Source organism: Micrasema longulum, unplaced genomic scaffold, assembly GCF_059751315.1.
Source record: "Micrasema longulum isolate JH-2025_06_02 unplaced genomic scaffold, ASM5975131v1 h1tg000988l, whole genome shotgun sequence".
Taxonomy (NCBI): domain Eukaryota; kingdom Metazoa; phylum Arthropoda; class Insecta; order Trichoptera; family Brachycentridae; genus Micrasema; species Micrasema longulum.
The window spans coordinates 441,197-464,827 of record NW_028278177.1 but is presented as its reverse complement, the minus strand read 5'-3'; the positions used below and the strand labels follow the sequence as shown (position 1 = coordinate 464,827).

General features: G+C 30.1%; 1 protein-coding gene across 1 annotated transcript in view; it reads left to right on the top strand.

Annotated features, from left to right (window-relative positions):
- Positions 1 to 23,631, top strand: part of LOC148277725 (G protein-coupled receptor Mth2-like) — a 149,173-nt gene that overhangs the window by 34,865 nt on the left and 90,677 nt on the right. Inside the window, exon 4 of the mRNA XM_088232495.1 lies at positions 6,902 to 6,980. Coding sequence (XP_088088621.1) covers positions 6,902 to 6,980 — 79 coding nt within the window. The remainder of the gene's footprint in view (positions 1 to 6,901; positions 6,981 to 23,631) is intronic.

Here is a 23,631-nt window from a genome sequence, read left to right as displayed (position 1 = left end):
ATTCAGTATTGCGACCTTAAGCATTGCCCTAAACACTTAATTGGGTTGAATTGACCAAACCGTATTAGTTTTATTTCCGTTTTTGAAGCAGTTTTATACACCATTTGACGTTTTATCATCAGTGTGGCCATTATATACTCGAATAAAGCAAATAAAAAAAGAAAAATCTTCAAATTAATCACTTCAATATCATTCCAGGAATCAGACCCGGAACTTCAATCATGGTTAGAGAATCCGCCAACCGTTAAACTACGGGGCCGACTACTCCCCACTCGATTCCTTTTTCCAGGATTTTTACCTGAGAGCAGCCATCGAGTCGAAAGCAATCGTCCAGGATTCTGTTGCTGTTTTTTTTCCCTTTTTGTTCCGGTTATCTTTTGCTTCGCTTTATAAATTTTTCTTAGTTATGAGTATATATTTTACAACAGTAATTGTTTATGTGTCTAGGTCTAGCATTCCTTTATTATTATTTATGACTAATGTCTTTAGAAAGTCAAAATCAAATGAACGACAAAAATGTATCTTATGCACAAATTGCTGGGAAGAAAAAAGTATCTCATGAGCAGAACCACGTCGTTATCATCAGTTCAGAGAACCCGGAATGCAAAGCCGGTGAACTTGACAAGAAAATAAAAAATAAAAAAAATTAAACGTACTGGGCATTGGAATATCTAGTGTACGCAAAACAAATGTATTTTTCCGCTGGAGCTTCATTTTTTTTCACTTCCTCTTGGTTTTCAAAAATTTGGCCGTATTGATTGCGCAATCGTGTAGTACACGGAGGAAGTCCCGAGAGATGAGTCCATCGAAAGGACAGCAATCGCTATCTCTTTTTTTGAATCCATAACGATATTTTCGGAAAATACCTGACCTGAAAGCATTTGTGTTAATTCGTAAGTCCGCCCAGAAGTATTCAATATCTCGCAATCAAACGAAAATATGAAACTAATTATTCATAGATAGCGCGGGTATAAAACAATAAATAGTAAAAGTTATTTTTTTGTAAAACGTATGTGCTATTCAATAAAAAAAGAATGTTTATAAATCTGCTTTTCTTATCCGTTAGATAAGTTAGTTTTTGTTTTGTAGACCATTTTGTGAAAATAATCTAAATTATATTTTTATGGTATTTGTTACAATCGAAAACCACGTTTTGTAAAATTTCCATTGAAACAAAACGTAAAAATGGTATTCTTCAATTAAAAAATATTAAAGCGCCATTTATGAATAATTAGTTTCATATTTTCGTTTAGAACCACCTAAGCCCAAGTAGCATTGTCTAAAAACATATGGACAAAATTGTTAATACCTTTTTTGCTTTATTCTGTTATGAACGATTTTTTTCTGCATCATTATCATCTGCAAGTTATTTATAAAACGACTAACGTATATACGAGTAATACAATTTTTTTCACAAAATATAGGTAACCACGAGGGAAATCGTATTCAATCAAAAACTTCAAATTTTCTTCAAAACTTTTCTCATCTAACTTCTGTTAATGTTTTGTTTTTCCAATACCTCTTTGTGATTACTGTAATTTTTCAAAAGTCAAAATTATTTTTCACTTCGTGGTACGGAATAATATGCAACTTAGTGTGATTAAATAAATAAATAAAACACGTACATCAAAATGGTTATATATTATACTAATACGCCAATGGCTAATAATGTCGCCTATCCGGTCAAAAATCACCATATGATTATCAAATACAAAGTTAGCTACAGTTCAATATCAATACAACGGACCATAGTTACTCAGGTCGAGAACTGAAAGCGTAAACCGAAACCATCCGTTACACGTTTGTTGTGAAACTACAAATCAAACCAAAAATTTGGAACGCTTTTGTTCCATGCAATAGAGCTAAAGGGCTTCTCTAGCAAATTATTACTCTGAGGTTATTTACTAAGGTTTTATAACGTATTATTCTTTTTATATTGTTTATTTATTTATCTAAAAAATTAACGGACAATGTCCAATTTAAACAAATCATATAACGAACAACAATAATAAGACAGTAACAAATAATAAAATCAGTACAACAAAGAAAAATAAAGACAAGTTTATATATTAGACTGGCATTATGAAATCCAGGTTAATTCTAAAAATATACAGTCAATTTATAAATAATATTTTTTCAGTCTAAATGTAAAAGAACTCAATTTACAAGGAAAATAATTAACATATTACGGCAGAGATTAAGAACATTTAAGAGAAGGTAATATAGAAGTCCAGGTATCTACAGGGCTTATGACCTGTCAATGACTGGTTTAAGTGGCCACTTTACACACTGTGTAACATTCACCATTCTGCCCATATTCGAACATCTATATATTGCTTTAATTTTTTAATCTGATGATCTTGTGAAGTTAAAGAGCTGAAACCTTTATTTATGCGGGTGAGATTTGTAATTGAGGTCATAAGCCCTGTAGATGCCTGGACTTCTATATTACCTTCTCTTAAATGTTCTTCATCTCTGTTGTAATATGTTAATGTTAACAGCTCCCCAGGGAGTTGAATCCAGTCCTTGTCTAAAAAAATTTGGACAAACTCAAAATATTGTTGACCAAATAATTAAGTTCTTGATTTTCATTTACAAATTTAATCATTCTGGGTAGAGGCGCATGGAAACCATAATTAGTCTTATGATGACCGAGGAACAGAATTTCATTATTTCTGAGTCTACGTGAAGGAACATTAAGAGATATTTCTTGGAGAATAGTCGGGACATCAAATAAACTATTAAATATTTTAAACGTTCAAATAAAATCTGCATTACATCGACGTTGTGAGAGACTGGATATATTCAAGAAAAGTTCCATGTCGGTATAGTTATAGTGATCTCATGTGATTCCTAGTTTGTACGCAATTTTTCTTATCAATTTATGTTGAACTAATTTGATGCGATTTATATGAGTAATATATGAAGGAGACCATATTAGGGAGGCGTATTCAAGAATGAAACAAACTAATGATCAGTAAAGTTATAGTATATTGTGGTATTTTCTTATTTGTTATGAAGTTTAAACGTAAAAATAGACGAACAAAATCAAATTTTCTTAATCAGTTGAAAATATGAACGTGAACGCGGAGATTTCATTTTGTCATATATAACAGAACGCTCGACTTTAATTCAAACAAATGGCTGATTTCGGAACCAACTTGAAATAGACTCCCCACTTAACTTAATAAATGGCTTCTTATTTTCGTGTTAAAGTTTATTTTACGCTTTGGCTTGCGTATTTTTGTGAAATAAACGTTTACACAATGCTGTAAAGTAAACAGTGTATTTTTCTATCCACGTCTTTAACTATATTTGTATTTAAGTTCACTCTTGTTCTCAAATAATCACCTCACATCACACAGCGTATCCCTTGAGTTTTTATATTTATGAGTTTTCACATTTTAAAATGTTTTAATAAAAAGTCTAATATTAAATTATTGAACGTCGTTTGTGTTTTCTCTTTATTATTATTCAATCATTATTCAAGAATATTCCCGATGGGGATAAAATGTAGTCCATATCGATTGTTGGTCCTCTAATAATAAATTTTAAAAAATAAAAAATCTTCTGCGCGCTCGCCGATTATTCCGGCTTTTAACATGTACATCTTCAAGTAATTTTTATTTTTTTTGTCATGCCATGTCTTTCTCGGTCTTCCATGGATTCTGCATCCGTCAAAATAAGGATCGATTTCAATATGTTGAACCGATCTTTCGCCATCCATTCGCTCTGCATTACTGCAGAACTATTTTTTAGTTTGGCGATAATGCTTATCTCGGGCTTACTTAATGTGCGAATTTCGACGTTAGTGCTCCTATCGGACGTAGTCACACAGAGATCGCATTTCGACCGCATTTACCCAACTTTCATCCTAGTGTTTCCGAATTCATCCTTCGCTTTTATACATAAAGTTCGACTATACTTTATACTTATACGTTTTACTATACTTTCTCAGAAATAATCCATTAGGCCAAGAACTCTGTGTTAGGTAGGGAAACAACAAAATGGAAAGTCGGAGCATGTAAGTTATCAAAGAATACTTAAAATAAAAATTATTACATAAACATAATTATTACATAATTTTAACTTGGACTTGTAACACCTATACCATGCACTGGGAAATTTTGTGTTTACTTACGGTCAAATTGGTTAGGGAGCTTGCACAAAAACCGCCCTTGAACCTGTAGCAATTGCACAGAAATATTTAATCCGAATAATTTTTGAAAAAACATTTCGTTATCCAAGTGACTTGCTCTTCAAAGAATTCAGAGAACCGAATATTATTCAACAGTATATATTGAGAACGGTAGTGGTTACACACATAAATAGAGACATTTACCCAAGCGTCAACCACAACCATAATACAAGATACTCTTATAGGCATCTGATACTAAGTGAAGGGGTCAACACTGTTCTGGCATCGAGACAACACTATTACGTAGGCAAAAAGGTCCATAACCTTTTGCCAGAATCGTGGAAAGACAGGAGTGTTGTCAAGTTGCGGAAGGTGTTAACCTCGCTCTTTCATGGCATTGGTCGTAGGGAGTCAGAAAAGTTGATGCATGCCACGGATTGAAGATTCTCACAGGATGTCGAAAATAAAATATAAAAATAAGGAATAATTTTAAATAATATAATTATAGATGCAACCATGAAGTTTCGCATAAATAAATTGTCTATGTTTTTATGAATGTATGTATGTGTATGCGCATGGGTGTATGGATGTATGTGTGTGTGTATATATATGTGTGTGTATATATATATATATATATATATATGTGTATATATGTGTATGTGTGTATGTATATGTATCAAAATGTGTATACGAATAAGTTTATATTTTATTTGTCTGCGCTCTCTATTAATTTGTTAACTATTATCGTATATTAAAATGTAATTGCCTATCTTGGAACGGGGTATGTACCCTTGTTAGCTGGGCAAAGTGAACGTAAAATTGTATTTTGATGAAAGGTGTAAATAAATAAATAATAAACATCTTAACAACGCACTTTATCGTATTAAAATATATGCAATTTCTCGCATCAATCTCCTGCAATTGTCTCTTTCCTTAGATAAAATCTAAACTTCTTCACTTCTCCTAAAAATGGCTTTCTTTTTGGAGACTTAATAATATATTCATCCAGGACAACACTTTTGGGGCCACAAAAGTGATATTTCTCTGAGCGAAAGCCGTACGTTCTTTTGGTATTGAATAATTCAAATAACAGGAAAACCTCGTACGAGCTTCTGCTGGGATCTCCTTTTATTTATTTTTTATTTTATTAATTTTTCACGCCCACGAGGCTTTTACGTACACGAAAGATATATAAAATATGAGTATATAAATAACAATCATGTAACATCTTAGTAAATGGAGAAATAATTGAAAAGATTGATAGCTATATATACCTAGGACATGAAATAAAGCTCGGGAAAGATAATCAAGAGGTAGAAATAGAAAGAAGGCGAGGTTTAGCATGGGCCGCCTTTGGTAAGCTCTCATATATCCTAAAATCTCCGAAGTATTTACATTGCTTAAAGAAGAAGCTTTTTGATGCTTGTGTTCTCCCTGTACTGACATATGGCTGTGAAACTTTTGTGTTCACGAACAAAAATTTACACAAATTATCAGTGACACAGAGAGCCATGGAAAGGAGAATGCTGGGTATTTCGTTGAGAGACAGAAAAACCAATACATGGATTAGAGCGAGAACAAAGATCACCGATGTGGTCTATGGGGCTGCCAACCAGAAATGAAGCTGGGCTGGTCTTATAGCCAGAATCACAGACTCTAGATGGACCAAAAAAGTCCTGGAATGGCGACCCAGAACGAGTAGAAGAAATGTCGGCAGGCCTCAGACAAGGTGGTCTGATGACATAAGACGAGTTGCGACTGGTGTACCAACGCAGTGCCCTGTGCACCATTAAGTGCAGAAAGGGAATGATGATGATGATAATGTGATTAAAGTGACGATTAAAACAAATTCCTCAAATCAGCAATACGGCGAAAAGTGTGTAGAACCCACTAACTGCTGAGTTACAAATTCAAATAGCGTCCATGAAATTATTTTGGTATTCTGGTTTTGTATTTATTTTTTATCTTATAATTGCGATATCGTGTACTTATTTTTAGTATTTTTTTTTTAATTTTTCTAAATATTATTTAAAAACATATTATATATGTACTTTTTTTAATTCTTATATTAAAGTAAAAAGTTATTATTATTGTACAACTATGTAGTGTTATCATATGTTTTCATGTAAAGGATCTTTACCGACAAGCCATATTATTTGCCGTGAGTCCCGTAATTTTTTTTTTTTTTTAAATAATAAAAGTGTAATATTATAATATGTTGCCATGCTGAGGAAGGTATTGACTGCATTCTTAATCCATATTGGTCGTAGGGAGTCAGAGAATTTGTTGTCCGGTGTAGAAGGACGTAAGCTGGTTGCTTGTTTTACTAGTAATGACTTGGGACTTAGGATATAGAGATTTTGGTATTATTTATGTTTTCTCTGGATATTCATTGTTTACCTTTAAGTCTGAAAAAGCACACCTTATGATAAAACTGTAAATACTTTTAAATATCATTATAAAATACATAATTTACTGCCTTAGAACGGGGAAGCTATCCCTAGTTAGGCAGTTTAACCAACAGCAAAAAAAAATGTATGTTTACTTTTACTACTGAATTAATTTGTTGAATAAATAATTACTTGTATATTGCTGTAATAAATATGTAAAATAATATTTTTTTTTTTTTAAATAATAAAATGTACATAAAAATTATAATATGTAAAATAAAAAATATAAAAATCGTTTTTTTTTTCATTAAATTTGACTATTTATTTGTAAAATTTAAATTCTATAAATAAATGTTTGAAAAATTTGTTTCAGCTTTCACCATCTATTTCTTCTTCATGGTGTCGTTCTTCTGGCTCAACGTCATGTGTTTCGATATTTGGTGGACTTTCAGGTGAGTTCAATTTATTTTAATTTTACACCCGCGACCCCTTTATTCTTTTTCAGCCCTGTCAAGTCGATAAAATGCAGGTTCAATTTAAAACCCAGGAGAAGTACTATATTTTTGGTTCTCGCGTGCTGGGAAAAGAGAAATACTGAACCCACAACCCAAAGAAATAATAATTATTGAATAATTTAATTAGCGGCCCAAACACGCACAATAAATAATTGTGTTTAATGTCGCAGTGTAAAAAAGGGAGTGTTAATTTAACCTAATGAAAATAGTGTCATAAAATTTTACTTTTATTTTTTATTTTAAATTGTTCATTCATAAGCTTATTGCCAAACGGAAATTTCTTCCAACCAACAATTATTTTTTTTTTTTTTTAAATCAAGTAAAAAGAATATTCAATAGAAAACATAATGAAAAGCTGAAGATATGCAAAAACACAAAAAATCGTATCTTTATAACAGATTGAATTTTTCTACTGACATTTCTTCGGACGATGTCAGTCACGACAAAACCCGGTCACTGGTAAAAAATTATAAATAAAAGTGGAAAAAAACGATATATCTATTTTTGTTATTGAATCTTTATATATATAATTCTTCTGTACGTGTGATTTCACTGAACTCCTCCTAACGGCTTAAGCGATTTGAGTGCGGTTTTCAGAGAAATATTGATCTTTGCGTTGCGCTGTGCGTGTTCGTAGATATTAAAATCTTTAATTTAATATGTAAAAAATATTAGGAGCATAAATGTTTTATTCGTTGATCCACCAGGGTTGCATTCGATGAGAATGCGTTTCAATTTTTTCAGTGTTTGAGTGGGTGGTTCGTGGATGGTTTAGATTCACAATTGAACACGATAAGTGGCACTGCGATCTCAATGTCATGTCTTTTGGCACGAGTATATAGTTTTTCGAAAATTCAAATTTTTCGAGATTTTGCGTTTGGAGAACCATATCAGGCAAGCAAACGATCGGACAGGACAACGTCGGTCGGGTCCGCTAGTTTGTAAATTCATTACGTTAAATAAATACTTTTATTTAATGGAAAAAAAATAAAGAGAAAAGAGAAGAGTGTGTACCTGAAAAAAATCAAATAAATTAAACAATAGTTAGCTATGTGTGCATGCATATTTATCCTGTTTTCAAGATGGTTATCGCGCCACTCGCCAGATAGCAGATGGACGCTCGAATTTTGCTTGTTTTGCTCGTTCGCTCAATTAGGCGTTGCTATTCGTTATCTTCAGTTACTTTGCCACTGAACCCCAATACAAATGATAAATATACCTACCTTGTACTGGGATTCGTCCAAACTTTATTTTTTTATTTTTTTTATTTGGATAACCAACAGCTATATTTAACTTATATATAAAACAAAACAAATAACACATAAGCCAATTATAGGTTTTCACAAGTAGCATCACAGTTAGTTAAAAAAGATTCTCGAATATAAAATGAACAGTAATTTAATGTCAATCCAAAAGAAAAGAAAAAATACTACGAATTATTTCGATAGCAAACGCCGTACGTCATTAAGATTATTTGCAAATAAACCTTTGTTTAATGATTTAGTTATTACATTAAAATGATTGAAAGTTCGCCATAAATATGAATTTTGACTATAATTAGAATAATGTTAGAACTTCTCTCTCGCGGCAGGCTCTATTAGATCCTGGGGTCAGATCGGCACTTGCCAGTTTCTTGATTATTGATTCATACGATAATTCGACACAGTGGATTGGAAAGACCTATTGATAGCTCAAATAACTTATTAACGATCGCGCTGAGAATATCAAAATCACATCTACATTCGGTGTCAGTTATGTAATTATTGGGCCAGAGAGAAAAATATTGTACCCACAGTAGGATAATTACAACATTAAAACCAAGGCTTAGTAGGTAGCAATAAATTTAACGGCTCAAACTAGTAAATGTGCAATACACAATACATAAAGTAAATGTGGCGCAACCAGGTGGCTAAATATTATACCTGTATATCAGATTTTTTAGGCATATTAAGTTATGTGTGTCACTGGATTCTTCACCAATTTTATAGTATTTTGTTTAAATAAACTACAGTGAATAACCAAGATATACAAAATCAATGCGTCTACTGACAAGAATTAGGCTTGTAAACTAAAACTCCAATTTTAAGAGACTTTCAAACTTTAAAATGTCTCTACTTGAAAAATAATTAAGATACGACGTATCCTGACTCGCCATTTTTCAACGGAATTATTTTAGCTTTTTTTATGCAATATTTTCTTCAGTTTATGAAGAACACTTGTGTATTGTTTTGCTAAATGCTCAATGATTATGGTTCATATTTATTTTATTATTATGAATTCCGCTTTTTGCTGTCCAGACTTACAGAATATGGAGTGATAAATTCTTGAACGGACCAGTTAATTGTCAAAATCTTTCTAAGTTCCGTGATTTAATAAATTATTACATTCTTTACGCAGTGCTAGCTGTATGAAATTAAGATGGATGCAAATTTGTAAGAATCTGCAATGGGGTGAATTGTTGAAATTAGATTTTTTAATAAATAATTTGTCAGTGACCAACGAATTTAATTTTTATTTTTTGTTTTTATAATAAACATAATAATAAAACAGAGTATTAAAAAAATAAAGCATAATTACAAAGACATGAAATAAATATTAATAGAAAAATAGTAAACAAAAAAGGCATGGCCTGTTCGTGGGTATACAAGAAAATGTTAATGAATTTTTGCTCCTATAATAAATAATGGAAAGTTATAATATTTTTGGGTAACATAAGAAAGAAAAAATAAAATATTCTGTAAAAGATAATGTTGTATTTTTTATAGTAATTAAAAAAGGAAATAAAAAATATTTAAAAAAAATAATATATTCCTTATTATTAAAGGGCAACAAAATAAATAATAGAAAAAAAGAGTTCGTAACTTAAGTTTGAATCCAGGATAGTGCATGTTTTTTAAAAGAAGGAACATTTTGAAAGTTTAGAATCAATGAAATATTATCAGTAAAAAAAGAATTAAACATTTTTGGGCCTATAAAATATGCATCGTTTTACAATGTGGTATTTCTAACACACGATTCCTTCTTTGACTTGATCTATTTGAATTACTTGTAAATACATTTTGTATTTACGTTAGTCGAAACCGAACATGTTTTGACAATATTATGTATATTCTCGTGCTTACAAAATGCCCTCTGTTCACTGAACAAATCATATCTAATCTCTGGAGTTGATTATGCCAGAAACAGGTCACCAAAACACGGGGTTTGAGATCACTATCAACTTTATCCAAAATGTGAGGTATATATTTACCACATATAAATACATAGAATTAAGAATAATCCAGAAGGAGTGTAGAATCATATTAGAATACATCGGACTGTGTCCAATAATTCCCCCACTATGCCTCACTTTCGCCGCGCGCATTCGTGATGCCGCCGCGTAATGTTGCATGATGGGAAAAAATATAACTATAACACAAATGTAAGGTAAAAAAAAACAATCTGTTAATTTCTCTAAAATTTTTTTGTGCACGCGGAAATATTGATTGACACAACTGAGTAGATAAATAAAGGATCATTTAATAAGAGTAATTGAATTAATGAACTCTAAACTTAAAATATAAAACAAATTTTATTTTACATATAACGGATATTTTTATATCATGTTAAATAATATTTGATGTTTTAAATATAATGTCGGTCAAATGTATACGATGGAGTTGTTTAATCCGAGATCCAATTTCTATTAGTTCTCTCATTAGATGAGCAAAGTAGGGTAAAAAAAAATACTACCCTGGCCCTAAGAACCGTCGCTCAAGGGTTCCTGGTTTGATATATTTTCCCAATACTTCAATATTTTGCTATTTGTAATGCTATTTTGGTAAAATAAATTAATTTGAAATTAAATAAAAGGACTTTCCAATATTCCAGTATGCTAAATATATTATATCACGAATGTGCTGAACAATTGCAACGGCACAGCGCAGCTGAATATTTAAAACTTAAAACGAATATTTTAATAGGCAGGTGCCTGTTCTAAGAAACCGATAAGTTGAGGCAGGAAAAAATGAAATGTATGATTTTTAAACAAATGATATTAAATTAATATTTATATAATAAAATATACCTATACACTCCATATTATGATCTTCACATAAAAAATATTGAATCAGTTCAATATCGATTTTTAAGAAAAATAGGCTGGAGGTTGCGCTTATTTAGAGACCAATTTACTTATAATGAGTTGGAAACTAGCTTAAATATATCTTATTTTCAAGACCGTCGAAATAAATCCGACCTTCTAGTCCTATTTAAAATTCTCAACTCACCCTTTGATGAACTACTCAGCTCAATAAAATTAAATATCCCAACTAGAAACCTCAGACAAAATTTACTTTTTCATACCGATAACCATAGAAGTAAATACAGTTTTCATTCCCCTATGCCCAGAATTCTTAGGTCTGCCAATAAACATACCAGTCTTGATTTTTTGGATAACAATTTATCTTTTTTCATACGATCACTGAATCAAATTCAATTATAAACACCTCTCTCCCGCTTCCAATCCCACCAAGTCTACTATATACCATTGTGTCTTTCTCCTTTCTTCTATAATAATTTTCTCTTAAAAATTCCCATTTATACATAAATAAATACACTTGTCAGGAAATAAATTCCAGACATTGTGGTTATAAAACAGCACACAGACATTGCGCCAATGCTTGGTATTAGGTTAAACACCTTAGGTCCATAAAAAAATTGAATTTAGGACGTCGCTCTTCCATATCTTAGAACTACAATATTTAGTTACTCCTTGAGACACATCTTGTATTATGTACCTAGATATTGTATAAATTATGATAAAATCCGTACGGTTTTTATACATGACACTTAGACTACATGATTATTCTGAAATCCGGACAAATGTTACACAATTTTTTACAATATTTATTTCACCAACTAATCAAGATTTTCATTGTATTTGAAATGCGAATATTTCTATAACATGTCAGCACAATACGCCCAGCATACAGAAACTAGTTTTTCTTATTTAGATATAGGTGCATGAATATAGTAAATATTACATTCCAGATCCTTGAGATTCCCAACATATTGAATTCTGTGGTCAAATACAAAATATCCTTGCGGTTATGATCAGTAAAGAAGAATTATATTAAAATGGGAGTTTGTACGCTAAATATTTAAATAGCTTGTAGTATAATCTAAAAGCATTCAATTACCATAAATAAGATCTCTGATTTAATTAGGAAGTTCAGTATTTAAAAAGTGAGAAAAAGTTTTAATCGTAATCATAACAGATTTCAAGGTTATATCAAACTGAGCAAAAAAAAAATTTCAGTAATTTCAGTAAAATCAGAAGCTAATTTGTGAATAAATTAAAAGGATTCTAGTTGAAAAAGTTATATTTGATAGTTTTTTTTAAGAGTTCTTTAGTTGCTGTTAGATACGGGAGGTCATATACTAACTTTAATATTTTATTTTGCGATCTTTGTAGTCTGTTTAGGTCATTTTTCTTTTCTGTTCCCCATAGTAGTTGCATATAACATATTTTAGTTTTTACATAGGCTTCATACATTAGAAATTTTTTCTAGTTTTGGAACATAGTTTTTAATTTAAAAAAAAGACTCCATAATGTCGCGACAACGAACTAATATGCAATGTTGAATCTCTAAGGCTCATGATAGTTAATTATTCTTAACATTTTAAATTTAATGAAAAATAAATCTCGTGTGAATTATCCTCATTTATTTAGTTATTTATTTATTTATTAAGAAAATCATACAGTCTCTAAGGTACAAAAGAACAATAAAAAAAAGTAAGACCAATTACAGATTTCACACTAATTTATTATGAATGCAGGAGGAGAGGGGAAAAATAATTGAATTCTAAAAGAGTAAATATTAAATAAAAAGTACATAAAAGGAAGAAGACATTATATAGCTCTAACTCTACTTTCCTCCCTCTCTCTCTGCTTCCATGAACATTTAAATTTCTTTGTAAAAATTCACAACCAACAATAATTTATTAGGTGCAGGTAGTAGATGTTTATATAAAAAAAAATTCATGTCAACCATGTCGGAAATCGAACCCAAGTCCTCTTGCATGGTAGGCAAACGCGCTAACCAGTTCACCATGTGGCTGACTTACATTAAGTATTTATTTAACTATTAATAATTTAATATACAAATATAATGGCATTACAAATATTATTATTTGCCCATATGTAAGTATTTGCAATTTATTTATCATCAGCATTTCGCTTTTGTATTTTTTTTCCAAAATAATTCGTAAGGTTTTTTTTGTTATAGTAAATTCGTTTATTTTTCTTATCGATGAAATACGTGTATATGTTTTTATGTACTGATGTGAAGTATTATTCATACATATTTTTTCAAATAAAACTACAAATAAATATTACGAATGCATTAACACTTTTTTAAGTCAAAATACCCTAATTAAAATATCGGCAATAGTTAAATGTTAAGGGGTGCGGAACGACTGTGGGGATTTTGGCTGACAACATACTTTATGTTTATTGCGTTTATTATATTCATTTTATAATCAACACACGCCCTTTAATTTTCTAATTACGAGATACTTTTACGTGTTACTATATTAACAAATCTTTCTTTCAGTTACGGGTATTATTACGTTAAATATTGTTATTTTTAATCAATGAGAAATGTTTTGGCAATACAACTCTACTTAAGTAAAAAGAGATAAAAAAAACAATAATAAATTCATGTATAAAAAATGAAAAAAGAGTTGGAAAAATATTTTAAACGTATAAAAATTGAATTTGTAAACGAAAATAATATAGTGTAAATTAGCATATTACAACAGAGATGAAGAACATTTAGAGAAGGTAATATAGAGGTTCAAATATAGGCAGAATGGTGAATGTTACCAGTGGTGTAAAGTGGTGGCCACTTTACACACTGTGTAACATTCACCATTCTGCCTATATTTGAACATCCATATTCCTTCAATTATTTCATCTGTTGATGTTTGTGAAGTTGAAGAGCTGAAACCTTTATTTATGCAGGTGAGATTTAACTAATTGAATTATTTCACCTACATACTAGGCAACGCCTGAAAATATTATTTTTTTCAATTTCTATACTTCTTCATGGACCAAATATAGGCAGAATAGTAAATGTTACACAGCGTGTAAAGTGGCCACTTAAACCAGCCATTGACAGGTCATAAGCCCTGTAGATGCCTGGACTTCTATATTACCTTCTCTTAAATGTTCTTCATCTCTGTTGTAATATGTTAATATAAACAGCTCTCCAGAGAGTTGAATCCAGTCCTTGTCTACAAAAATTTGGACAAACTCAAAATATTGTTGATTTAGTATAAAGTTTATATTTGAAGCACTAACTTTGTGGTTATTCATTATAATAAAATAAATAAATCAACTTTGTTTTTAACCACTAATTTTTTATTATTATTTTTTCCATCGACCGGTTTCAAAGCAAACAAGCTTCTTCGTCAAAATTTACGTAACTAATGAATGAATACCTATTTTATTTTTATCGTGTTCACTAAATACTACATGTGGACCCAATAAATCAAGTCTTTTTTTCTGACAAGGGTGGTTATTTGATATCAATATTTTCAAAGCTAGACAGGAGAGGACTAAAAGAAATATGGTTTATTTGGTTATTCATTATTTTTTTCTTATTATGAATCGCTTTTTTAATTTCTAAGATTTCTAAGTTGTCTAATTTAATATTTTATTTTCAACATGAAGTACTTTTAATCCAGTGTCTTTATTGAAGTTAAGATTATTTTCTATCAGATGATGACCGTTTCACTAGATGATACTTATTTAAAAAAGAACTTAATACAATAAAACAGATTGCTAATAATAATGGATATAATGAGAACTTAATTGATAAAGTATTAAATCAAAAACAAAAACGTTAACTTATAAATAAATATTTATATTCTACTCCCACAGTAAATAAAGCAAACCCACCTAAACAATGGAGGCGGATTCTTTTTATAAATAACATTTTTTCAAAACAATTATCTTATTCCCTACCATCAAATATTAAACCGGCTTTCTACACAACTAATAATAAAGGAACATTGTTAAAATATCACAAAGACAAAGTCCGTAAATGCAATAAATCTGGGATATACCAATTAAATTGTAATGATTGCGATTCAATCTACATTGGAAAAACTAAAAAAAACTTTAAAATAAGAGTGAAAGAACACTCAAAATTCTTAAATATTATTTTTTGTTTCTGAATTCGCAAATCATCAATCATAACTTCAATAAAGACACTGGATTGAAAGTACTTCATGTTAAAAATAAAATATTAAAATTAGACAACTTAGAAATCTTAGAAATTTAAAAAGTGATTCATAATAAGAAAATAATAATTAATAACCAAATAAACAATATTTCTTTAAGTCCTCTCCTGTCTAGCTTCGAAAATATTGATATCAAATTATTACCCTTGTAAGAAAAATAAAAAAAAAATAAAAAAATACTTGATTTATTGGGTCCACGTGCAGTATTTAGTGAACATGATAAAAATAAAATAGGAATTAATGCATTAGTTCCGTAAACCTTGACGAAGAAGCTTGTTTGCTTTGAAACCGGTCAGTGGAAAAAAAAAAATTAGTGGTTAAAAACAACGTTCTTTTATTTATTTTATTTAGAAAATAATATTAACTTAAGTAGATAAATGCGTAGTTCTATGAGTTTGAGTTCTTTTGAGTATTTATTCTAAAAAAATAGCTTGTTATTTAATTAATCGTAGCCACAGCGAGATATATTATATTATACATATGTACTCGTATATTGCTTCTTAGAATGTTTGCTTTAAAAGCTACTCCAAATACTGCCCAGACTTTTTATTGCTTATCAGAAAGAAACCACATGTCTGTTTGTACGCTTGTTCCGGAACACTTTGAATTTGGGGGAAACTGGGACTGCGGTTATTCTATTACATTGATAGTATTTACATTTATTTTTCATTTTCATCTACGTTACTGCACACCTGCCAATTGTAATGTATTAGTATTTTTTTTTAAACTTATAAAAGTGCACGATAAGACATTTGAAGATACAGACGTATAAACAAGTTGTCCATAAAAACGCCCTGTAGTCCATAGAAGCGTCTTAAACCGGTAATCCTAGCACTGAAAAAATCCACCTCTTTTGGTAGGCTGTTCAAGAGACAAATAATTTTTATGTTAAAGTTTGCCAAAAATAATTCTTCAAATAGTATCTTAAGTATGTTCGTATATTTGTTAATCAATACTGGAGTTTGACCTTCTTAGGCATCTATGTAGACTATATAAAAAACGGGAAGAAATAATTTTTGAATTCGGGAATCAATAACACAAACCATCACGCCGTTTCCCCGTAAGGGTAGGCATAGCAGATAGAACGCCACAACACTCTATCTTTGCATACAGATCTCGCTTCCTCTACATTCATACATCTTTCTATGCACCATGATTATTCCGACTTCTGACATTTCCATCTCAAGTATTTGTTGGATTTGGTCATGCCATGTCTTTCTCAGTCTTCCTTTATTTCTGCATCCATCAACATTCGCATTATAAATATTCTTAGCCGTTCTTTCGCTGTCCATTCGTTCTACATGTCCGAACCAGCGCAGAGCTCCTTTCTTGATTTTGTCGATAATGCTTGTCTCAGCCGTACATAATGAATGTGAAATAAAATAATAATCGTGAAATATGTGGAAAGTTATAACATTTATCAGAATGGTGAACGCTATACTAAAGATCCAATGTAGTTATGTCTTCTAAACGTCTAGATTTCTGTAATGTCGTGTGTTTATTTAGATAATTGTAAAAAAAAATAAACAACTAGTTATAATTTACATTATAATCAATAAGAACAAACATATTTTTCAGATACAATGTTACAAACTATTCAATTCAGACGCATTTCATTTCCAATTTTTTTTGTTTTATTTTCCATTTTTTATTTGATTAAATTCTTTGAGTAACTTTTTATGTGTCATCTCCCTGTTTTTGAATTTCATTCAAGGGTGGTTGGTTACCATAATTAGTCAGTTTTCATACATATAATTTTTTTATTGGGTTTGCCAATATTCCTAGATTCCTTAATAATCATCTAAGTTAAGACTTCTGTTAATGATGATTCTTTCGTCTCTATTGATTTTTTTTTTTTAACTTTTTATAAACATTACGAGTTTAACAAATATTTTTTTCGTTAAATAACAAGTTTTAAAATCTGTACCTCAGAGTCAGACGGATTCAAATTCAGAATTAGATAAAATGACATTTCGATTTTCGTATCCAGTTTACGAGCATGTCTATTAATTTTAAAAACATATAAGTCTTCTTATGAAGGAACCAATTTACTGAAAATACAAATTAATGCTGTAAATTATTAGAAATAGCTTAGAGAAGTATGATTTTTTAGTATTTTTTTAAACATTTGACCTTAGGATTTGCATCCATCTGCCTCTGAGGTACAAAAATTTAACTACAGTCAATTTAAATCGTTAATAAACTTCGCTTATGTTTGAGTCAATTTTTTTTAATGTAAATCATTCAACTGTGCGTGCTCACACAAGCATAAATTTGATGTTTACTCTGTTCACCGACAGGCACCAACACATGAAAATTGGCTTATTAAACATTCAAATACTCTGTATTTACCTTTCAGTTACAAAACGCTTTAACATTTAACAAAAATAAATCTGTGAAGTTTTTTTTTAATGCATTATTATCACTGAAATACATTTTTCTAACCTAAAAATATATCTATCATTTAAGTATGTTACTGTCATTCTCCAGTGAATGAAAAAAATAGAAAGGACTTAATACCATTAGGAAAAGAAAACTTGAGTTCTTTAAGGATATGATAAGATACAGAGAAAGATTGAAGGAAGACGCAGTGCAAGAAGAAAACATATCTTTTGGCTGAAGAACTTGCGTGACTGTTGAAGCACTCAGCACTTGTTTAGGGCAGCTACTAGCAAAGTCAGAATTGCTGCGATTATATTTAACCTCCACCTGAGAGATGAACGACGTTGGTAGAAATTTATTTGAATTTACAACTAGAATTTTCACTGACTAACTTAAGGTTTCAATAATGCAAACACAGCAGATCTGAAACCAAACGACTGTATATTATTTACAAAAAAATACCACTCTTGAAGATGTCACAAAAGCGATGAAGCTGCTCATTAGTTATTCCAAATTTGAATATTTACGTATCACCCGTCTTTTATTGCTATAATAAATTAAAAACATAAACAAGAAATTCAAACATAGTTACTGAACATACATACGTTTCAACCAATACTCAAATATAAAAATTTAAAGTAATGTAAAAATTTTAGAGTTTCCATTTTAAAGGTAAATTTTTTTCCGCGGTAACCCCTATTTCCCCTCGTACTTTAGGATTTACGACCAAATTTGAAATGGAATAGGACGTAAATGTTGGCTTTATTGTGACTTGTGACCTTTATATAAACGTATGCACGTGGATGTGTACCATTTTTGATATTTGAGTCTTTTTCTGAGCACTTATTTACACCTGGGCTTCGATATTCGATAATAAATTATCGATAAAATAAAAATGTCCAATGCCAACAAAATGCATTAAGTCACAGCTGGATTGTCATTTTAACTGTGGGCATGTGGATAAAATTAGAGATTTTGTAATATCGCATGTTTTTTTGACATAATATTTTGTGGATTGATTTGGTGTTTATTTTGTAGAACTCCATATTTAAACTTATTATATTTAAAAATAAAACACTGATTTGAGTCTACTGAACACTTAATTTTTATTTTTACAAATATAGAAACAAAAATTTTGTGACAATTATTCCGCCTTGTTAGGGCATTTTCAAACGAATGTGAAGATTAGATTGATTGAATGTCCTTATATAGTTAAATAATTCAAGGTACTTAAGTAAAAATAAAAATAATCTTAATCTTAATCTTATGAACTACAGCATGTACATTAATCATAATTGCGGAGAAAACCAAAAGCTAAGGGCAAGGCTAAGTGTTTAATAGGTAATGGGGAATTTACGTATTTATATTTGAATTTCGGAAAATTTTTATTACAAAGTAAATATTTATTGACATACATGTATGTTGTCACGAAAATTTTGTTTTTATATTTGTAAAAATAAAATTAAGTGTTAAGAAGACTCAAATCAGTGTTGGATTTCTTATATCATAAGTTTATAATATTTTGTGTTTCAATTATTATTCCTTTTAGTATTCATTTTGATTGTTTGAGTATTATTAAATTGAAAAAAAACAAACCCAAAAAATAAGGTTCTATTTGGTAATGTATCCAAAATAAAACAAGTTTATTGGATTATAATTCTATTTATCTATTTATTTTTATAAAATATACAAAGGGTATATTGTGACGCGTTTCGTCTTGTTAGGACATTTTCAAACAATCTTTTTTTGGAGTCTGTGTTTGTAGAAAATATTTTTCAATATTAATGCTTCTTCTTAGACCAGAAGATGGATTTATCAACAATGTTTTGAATTTGTCTAAATTTTTGTAGACAAAAACTGGATTCAACCCCCAAGGGAGCCGTTAATATTAACATATGAAAACAGATTTGGATTGTTTTATGAATAACATATTTTTTTACAATATATTGAGTTTGTCCAAATTTTTGTAGACAAGAACTGGATTCAACTCCCTGGGAAGCTGTTCATATTAACATATTACAACAGAGATGAAGAACATTTAAGATAGGGTAATATAGAAGGTAATTGTTAATATAATATCTCACCCGCATAAATAAAGGTTTCAGCTCTTTAACTTCACAAACATCAACATATGAAAAAATTGAAGGAATATAGATGTTCAAATATAGGCAGAATGGTGAATGTTGCACAGTGTGTAAAGTGGACACTTAAACCAGCCATTGACAGGTCATAAGCCCTGTAGATGCCTAGACCTCTACATTACCTTTTATTAAATGTTCTTCATCTCTGTTGTAATATGTTGATATAAACAGCTCCCCAGGGGGTTGAATCGAGTCCTTGTCTACAGAAATTTGGACAAACTCAAAATATTGATCTTAATATTATTTACAAAAACCGAATAAAAAAAGGCATGGCAAGGCTCAATAAAACTCAATAGCATGCAAAAAAAAAACAAATATAATACAAACATATTTTTTAAAACAGAACAAGACTCCAACCTTCATTCAATTTGCCGATACCCAGGACAAATTCAAGAAAGAACGATTTTTTCTATAGATTATGTCATTATTACAATACCGTTCTCTTCGGTCACGCAGATATTTTTTATCATTTCCATACTAAATATAAAAAAATACTTATAGACGTTGATAATTGATTGTATATTCATGTTTATGTTAAATACCTTCTTCTGTATTTTTTAAAGTTTTTTTATTTTCTTATTTACAAAAAAATATTTATTAATGTAATTAATTATCATATATGGGTATTTTATTTATATTTATTATTATAATTATTTCATTTATTTTTTACTTTTTTACTATTATTTATTTTATTTACATATTTTATTTGCAGTTTCTGAATTACTAACATTTCTTAACTTTTAAATTTATTTTATTCTATTACTGGGTTATTTTAATGTGTATACTTGATTAATAACTTATATAGCAGTGAAAAATCATTATTGACGGTTTTTACAATTTAAGTTACTATCAACCCTTATTTTCCAAATGAATCATATGTGAAAACTGGTGTTTTTTTCCAAATAAATAAATAAAATAAAAATAAAATAAAAAATTAAATTCTTGGCTATGTAAAAATTACATAACGTACATAATAAAAGCTAAAAAGTATGTGATTAATTATTAAAAATTACACAAACATGATATAAGTTAAAAAGTATGAAAAAGTTTTAAAAATTACAAATTTACACAATGCGAGCATAAAAAAAAAAAAATATCCATCGCATTGACATCGCTCCGATTGTTTTGTGTATTTTTTTAATTACTCCACTCGTGACTTTATCCTGATTGGTAGTTTAGCTTCCCGGAAAATCAATATGTGTCACAACACCATCATCGTTTGATTTAGAAGAACTTGTGTCGTCATTTAAAGTAGACAATTTCAATCAACTTTTTCATACATTTTAAAGAAATTTCCCGGTACAATTTAACGCTCTTATTATTACCGCGAGTAGGAAAACATTTTTTGAATTTTCTAATTTTCACTAAATTTTCTCATTTGACAATCGCAATCGACACGAAAAGCTCAAATTTCATTTCTTTATTTAGATTTTTAAAGTATTGTCAAATATGAAAAGTTCGTTCTTGTAATTCTATGAACTCACAGAATTATTATGATTTGATTAAAAAACTTTTCCCATTTTCTTATTTCTAAAATATTGTCCTTTAATCCACGCTGCTACCAGCTACGTTTTTATTATTTCCTTTCAAATTAATCTCGACAAGATGAAATTTCCTTGAAAATGAAAATACTGGCAATAAAACTGGATAGATAAAATGAAAAGGTTAATTTTTTATTTTTAAAATTATTATTGTAATATTTCAATTTTTTTTAACTACTCAGACATTTTTTTATTTATTTTTGGCACCATATCGGCCTCGTGTTATAATGGTCAGCGCATTTTTCTACCACGTAAAAGGTTTCGATTTCCCGACATGGTTGGTGTGATTTTTTTTTTTTAAAAAGGTGTTTACGCACTAGAATATTTCATTGTCACTAGACTGGTACCTGAAGCGTAAAACTGATCATCTTACCTTCATGTTACAAAAATAATCAAGACAGACTGCGATTAGTAAACCAATCCAGTGCCCTATGCACCATTAGGTGCGGAAAGGGAATAATGATGATGAGAATTTTTCGAACCGCAATTGACCAAGGGGCCCTAGAATTATTATTGTACAGCAAATAAATCTTGTTTTTGTAGATGTTTTTTTTTAGTCGTGAATATGTTACAGCAGCATACATTTATCTTTTTATTTTTTGAGTCATGAGTAAGAGCTTGTCTATTCTGCCTATTCTTAATTTGTTGTTTTTTTCTTTTTTCTGTAGAAAAATTGGGTAAATTTTATTTTACTTATGAGCTACAAAAACTGCATCTCTGTTTAATTAGATAATTTATAGGCTTGTTATGTTATCTTATATTTTTGCACTATAAATACAGAATAATAAAATTTAAAAAAAAGGAAAGACCACGCTCAGACGTTTAAGTCTTTGTGGGTATTTGTTTTAAATGGGGAAGTTTTTTTTTAGCTATTTGTTAATAGACTTTTAAACTAAACCAAAAGAAGTTATTGATATTTTTACACGTCGTATTATCAGCGCAATAATCTTTTAAGTTTTGTATTTTCTGAAATAACTTTGCGTGTGACGTCAGAGGTTCTTCTCAGTCAGTTCTCCCGATTGGTTCGTGTACAGTAAGCAAACCGGAAATCCTTTACAGCTCCTATATCATTGGTTGGTTCACATGAACCATTGACTTTCAAACTAGTACCTTTTTTTGTATTTTTTCTAGAAATTTCGCCCCACAGTTAAATACTCTTGTAGAAATTTTTACCGCGCGTAACAAAACAGATTTTGTATCCAATTTCCCGTAGGGCTGAAGATCCTCGTTGCAGTCTCTTCATTAGTTTTTAAGGTGTTTTTTTGTAATTTGTATTTTCTTTGTTGATAATATTATATTCTAGAAAATGTGTCATGTACTGTACTGAGGAAATTTTATTTTTTTAAATATGCTCAGAACACCCAAGGTTGCTATTACGAACGCTATCTCAGTCGGTACGTTTAGAGACGGTATAAACTAACATCGATATTTATGTACTAAAATAAACATAATATAAAAATTAAAAGTACTTCGTCGGTAACCTGTGATTGAACGTGTTTAGATAAAAAAATGTAAACAAATTCTATTTTTCATACAGATAACTTAATTTTACTTGGTAGATAAAATTGAAGATTTCTTTTAACTTCCCTTTAGAATACGGACCTACTACTACTACTACCATCACGCCATTTCCTCGTAGGGGTAGGCAGAGAGAATGGACCGCCATACACGTCTATCCTGGCATACATTCCTAACTTCTTGTCATACACGCCCTTCGGTTCTGTCTGCCTTTGACATGACCAGACTTAATATTTTGGTTTATTTGATCATGCCACGTCTTTCTTGGTCGTTCTCGTCTTACGCACTGTCAATTTTCACCATATATACTTGTTTTACCATTCTTTCGTCGTTCATTTGTTCTACGTGACCAAACCATCTCGGAGACCCTTTCTTAATCTTATCAATTTTACTTGACTCAGGTTTACACTCTCGCCTGATTTCATCATTCTTAACCCTGTCATACATTTATTTCCCACACATTCGGATTTCAACCACGTTCACTCGGCTTTTCCATACATGCGTGTATGGAAAAGCCGAGATGCCTTAGTCAGATGAATCTCTTCACAACAATAAAGGTTTCAGCCTTTTAACTTCACTAAAATCAACAAATGGAAGAATTGAAGAAATATGGATGTTCAAACATAGGCAAAATGGTGAATGTTACACAGTGTGTAAAGTGCCAATGTGTAAAGTGTAAAGTGCCAACCAGCCAATGACAGGTCATAAGCCACTTAA